Source organism: Monopterus albus, unplaced genomic scaffold (assembly GCF_001952655.1).
Source record: "Monopterus albus unplaced genomic scaffold, M_albus_1.0 scaffold558.1, whole genome shotgun sequence".
Classification (NCBI taxonomy): Eukaryota; Metazoa; Chordata; class Actinopteri; order Synbranchiformes; family Synbranchidae; genus Monopterus; species Monopterus albus.
In genome coordinates this window covers 46,699-51,601 of record NW_018128438.1, presented here as the reverse complement: position 1 = coordinate 51,601, position 4,903 = coordinate 46,699, and the positions used below count along the sequence as shown (strand labels likewise).

General features: G+C 45.6%; 1 protein-coding gene across 1 annotated transcript in view; it reads right to left on the bottom strand.

The window, feature by feature from the left end:
• Positions 1-4,903, bottom strand: part of LOC109953159 (BCL-6 corepressor-like) — a 39,191-nt gene that overhangs the window by 5,543 nt on the left and 28,745 nt on the right. The window contains 4 exon segments of the mRNA XM_020588578.1: positions 429-612; positions 1,098-1,175; positions 2,681-2,826; positions 2,917-3,083. Of these exon segments, the coding sequence (XP_020444234.1) occupies positions 429-612; positions 1,098-1,175; positions 2,681-2,826; positions 2,917-3,083 (575 nt within the window).

Genomic DNA, 4,903 nt, shown 5'->3' with positions numbered 1-4,903 from the left:
CCTGCCCCCCCCCCCCCCATCCTCTCCCTCTCATCTACTCAGGGTCTGTCTTCACTCTCTCCCATCGCCCTTCATTCGCTCTCTCCCTCCTCCACGATTCCCTTCTTCTTTTGCTAAGCTGCTTTCCACTGCTTTAATTGGTGTCTGAGTGTGAACGAGAGGGAGATGTGTTAGAACAACACTGAGAAAGAATGTGTGAGTGTGAAAGACAGAAAAAAAACAAGTGAGAATAAGACAGAAATATGTGTGTGGTCCTTTCTCCTTTGGTCTGCTCCATTTAGTTCAACTGTGCTTAGCACAGCTTCATCTTATCTTAGTTCTTTTAGGGTTAGTGCCTGTAGCCCTAATTTAGTCTTAGACTAAGGTCCAAGTTCATTTTGTCATAATGTCTTGAGTCTTGGCCCGGTTGTCGAGTGCTTCTTACTCACCCCTGGGACAGCGACACCTGGATGTTGTAGCAGGGAAGCAGTGGGCAGTCAGACAGCTCGAACTCAAACACCTCCCTCCTGGCACGCTGTTCCTCATCTTCGTCCTCATCCTCGTCCTCCTCCTCCTCCTCCGGCCCAGGGGGATCAGCAAGAATGTTATACACTCCTCCCTCGCTGGGAGGCTCTGGGTGAACATAAACGAAGAGCTCAGTAATGCTCTTCACTAAATGTAATTTTAAATTCTTAGCTCCCTTGGTCCTGGCCTCTTCTGCACTAGCTCTTTTAGCCCCAGTCCTGGTTCCATCAGTACCACCTGCTGTTGGGCTGAGTCCTTCCATCCTAGTTCTACTAGGCCTTATTCTTTTAGTCCTGCTTAGCCCAGGATACCTTGTTCAGTGGTACATTGATTTACTAGCTCCTGGTTCTTATAATCCAAAGGTTTTAGTCCTGGTTTTCAGTCCCATCTTCAACATAGCATCTCTGGTTCTAGTTGAACCCCTGCTTTGTTGGTGCAGTTTTAACCTAGCTTCTTTTTGTCTGACTTTGATTTAACATGTGGGATGTCAAGTTCCTTTCATCCTAAGTTATTTATCTTTTGCCACCCTTCCCACTTATCTCTCCTGACAATTTTGTCCATGCATGATTGTGTGTGCTTGTGTTTAAACTAACCGCACACTGAGCTGCCATAGAACTCCCAGTAGATTCCTGGGTCGCCCTCTGATCTTCCCTGGAGGTCGGAGAGATAGTCTGCAGCGAGAAACAGGGGTAGAGGGTTTGTGGCTCTTGTGGCCGATCAAAGAGACGACCAATCAGAGGATGAAGGCTGCGAGATGAAAACAACAGAGCCACACAAACACAAAAACACAGAGTGCAAGACGGAAAGAAGAGGAGTGTTTGTGCTCAGACGGCTTGTCGCTGAGTAGACGGATGCTGGCAGCAATGTGTGTCTGTGTGTGTGGCATTAAGCTGTTCTGGGATGCAGCAGCCAAGCCTCATTAAACCCCTCTGGAGAGAGGGAGAGCAAAAGAGAGGGAGAGAGAGAACAAATACAGGCAGAGAATGGTAATCAGACAGGCTGGCGAGCACACACTCACTCAGGCTGCATCACTTTCCTCTCAGCTGTTTCCTTCTCATTTGCGCCTCCAGTTCTCTCACTTTCATTGCATCTGTTTCATTCTCTGATGCTTCATTTTACTGGTCCTGTGTTTTCCAGTTAATTTCCTTAAATTTTGCTGATATTTACTGTAGCTGTTAATTTCTAGGATATTTCCAACAATGGTCTGTGCAATTTGGTAGCAATTATAAAGCAACTAGACAAAGTTTCAGGTTGTGTCTACGTCCCAGCTGCAGTGACTCAGACCTGATGTGTCCACAACAGTGTGAACAGACCAGACCAGATGTCCTCAGATCAGATCTGGGCCACATGCATATGTGCTCCTAGACCCGATTCCTATCCGACCTCTGACTGTGCGAGCGCTATCAGAATGGTCAGATCAGAATCCATGTTGTTGTTTTAACGTCCCCCTCCTCCTAACTCTGTGGCCCCCCTCTTGTTGTTGTGCTTGTTGTGTCTTTTTGCTTTTCTTTTCTTTTCTCTCTCCTCTATCCACTCACTCCAACCATTTGAGGAAGAAGGCCGCCCACCAAGAGCCGGGGTCTGTCAGAGGTTTCTTCTGCTAAAGGGAGTTTTTCCTCCCTGCTGTTGCCAAGTGCTTGCTCAAGGGGGGTTTGTTGGGTTTTTCCCTTCTATAATAATAAGGTCTAGACCTGATTTTGTAAAGTGTTCTGAGACGACCTTTGTTGTGATTTGGTGCTATACTAATAAAACTTAATTAAAATTGAACTGAAATTGCACATGGCCTGTTGTTCTCATTCAGTATCGGCTCCTCACAGACCGAAGCCAGGTACATGTCATTGACACACACGGATGTGAAGCATCAACACAACAAGACCAGATCTGGGCATTACGGCCTGGGATGTAGAGACAGCATTATAGTTATTAATTACCTACTTATTTAAGTTTCTAAAAAAACTAGGACATTATGTGGTAAACTAACAGCAACAGGAGCAGATGGTGCCTCTGCTGGGACATGATATAATCTCAGAACACAAAGACACTCCTTCAGGTTTTAGAAATTCACTTAAAATTGACCAAATCGCTGGATGAAAGCAGCAGAGAGGACAACGAGTCCCTGACAGCTGTGTCTGTTACACCCAGCAGCAGATACAGTAACACACATTTTCTCTCCTACCCTCCAGGAAGGTTTCCATGGCAGCACTGTGGGTCATGTTGATTGGTCCTCGCCCGGAGTAGGAGGTGAGGGTTGGGTCAGCGCCGCAGGCCAGCAGGAACCGCACCACCTCCATGTGGTCATTCTCCACGGCGTCATGCAGTGGCCTGAGGGCAAACACAGATTAATCACTCATCCTGAAATAAATTAGGATAAACATATTTTTCAAAGCTCTGGACTCCTGCGACACCTCATACCTGGTTCCGTCCTGAGCGCTGCAGTTGACGTCAGCTCCATGCTCCACCAGGTGGCGTACAATTCCCAGCCAGCCACGGGCACAGGCCTCATGCAGGGCGCAGTACCCAGCATTGTCTCGGTGGTTAACATCACAGAGGCGTCTCTCCAGGCAGTACAGCACCACTTCCTGGACACACCCAATCAGACCAGAGCCGTCATACCCTCAAATGATTACTTTAGACAAATCCTGAAATCAGTGATAATCAGACCAAATTTACTGGCAACAGCTGTGTTCACAGCTGGCAAAGTCAGAGGGTGTCAACTGAATTTTTACAGCTTTGTCACAGTCACTGGTGTTACAAATAAAACTGTAGTGATTGCCTAGGTGATGGAAAGCTAATCACGTCCAAGGAGCTGGGATCATCTGGTGCAATCGTAGACTGTCAAATGTCAGATTTTAGGAGGTAATCACTGGTTTCTAATGCTACAAGGCTGTGATGTGATGTGATGCACACTGACGGGCAAACAGATTATGCAGAAGCTTTGAGAAAGCGAGCATCACTGCCATTTTATCTTTGAGATGCACGTCGTCTACATTTTCACACACACACAAACAAAAATGCCACAATACAGTCTCACCTGCAAAACAAATGCAGAGTGAAAACATTTCTGTACATTCTAGAAGTGTGTTTGCAAGGCAGGAACAGTGTCTTTCCTCCAGCTGGAACACACAATGTCAGTGACGCAATTTCATTCACAAACATCAGATGTGTTGTAAATAACCTTAATGAGATTAAGAATAAAGAACAAGGCTGTCAGACTGAATCCTCTGACTTTAACTACAAAACTCTTGCACTGTAGAAACTCTCACAGATGTGTTATAGAAGACAGGTGTGCGATCCTAAACTTTGAACATGAACAAAAACTACTGCACAAATCAACCACTTATTCTTCTACTCGTGTTATTAACCTCTTAAGTTTTAGGCAGGTTTTTGGAATTTCCACCTGAAAAAACAAACTCACTGAGGCTGTAGTAAACAGCCATGGGCTCTGTGGATCAGAGACACTGGGCAGAATTTAGAAACAACTCCCCGTCTGTGGACCAAATTGAGAGCTGTCAAACTCCAGCACAAATTCATACTACTTCAAATGACAGAGTGAAAAACAGTCTTGTTATAACCAGTGACATTGACCCTGTTGAACCTGCAGCTCAGTGATATGTGGTGCAGTACCAGTGAAGTATAACAATACAGTACCTTCAGTTTTAGCCACATGTGCCACACTTGGCCATTGTTTCAAAATAATAGCGACAAAGAACAGAACCCAGTACCAGGACCACTGCGGTGAGAAGGGGTGACAGCATTTCAGTCTGTCTGTACCATCGTTATTAAGGTGAGACCAAGTGATTGAGAGCATGTGGGAAATTTACCCACATTTATTTACCTTCTGATTTCTAACACCACCAGACTGAGAGAGTCCCAGATCTGCACTAGTTATCACAGTCAAATTATATAACAACTGGCCCAACAGTTGTGCCGTGCATCACTGTCTTTAAGCTGTTTAACATCATACCATCAAAGAAACAACATATGTAATACAACAGTTCCACCTTAAGAAAAGGAGACACGGGAGTCGAAGGCCTCTGAGAAATGTAATGACACCTCCTGCCTCTCTTTTTTCTGCTCTTTAAATTATTGCCATGTGAAAAAATGTGTGCGTGTGGTGATGGATGACGGCTTCATTTGCAAACTGAGCTTGTTAGCTTCACCGCTGCACCTCAATGAGAGCGAGGGAGAGAGGCAGGGTGACGCTCGTGCGCCCTGACAAGAGCTGTGTGTGCGCTGTGACAAATGCCTGCACACACATACACAGGTTTCTGCATCTAAATTATTCCCAAACTTCAACAGGATTTCAACTGAGTCACCTGATGATCCCTGTTGTAGTTTTTTAGCACACCGATTGTCCTGAGGGTGGCGCTACAGCAAAGGCCATGAGGGTCATTCAAAT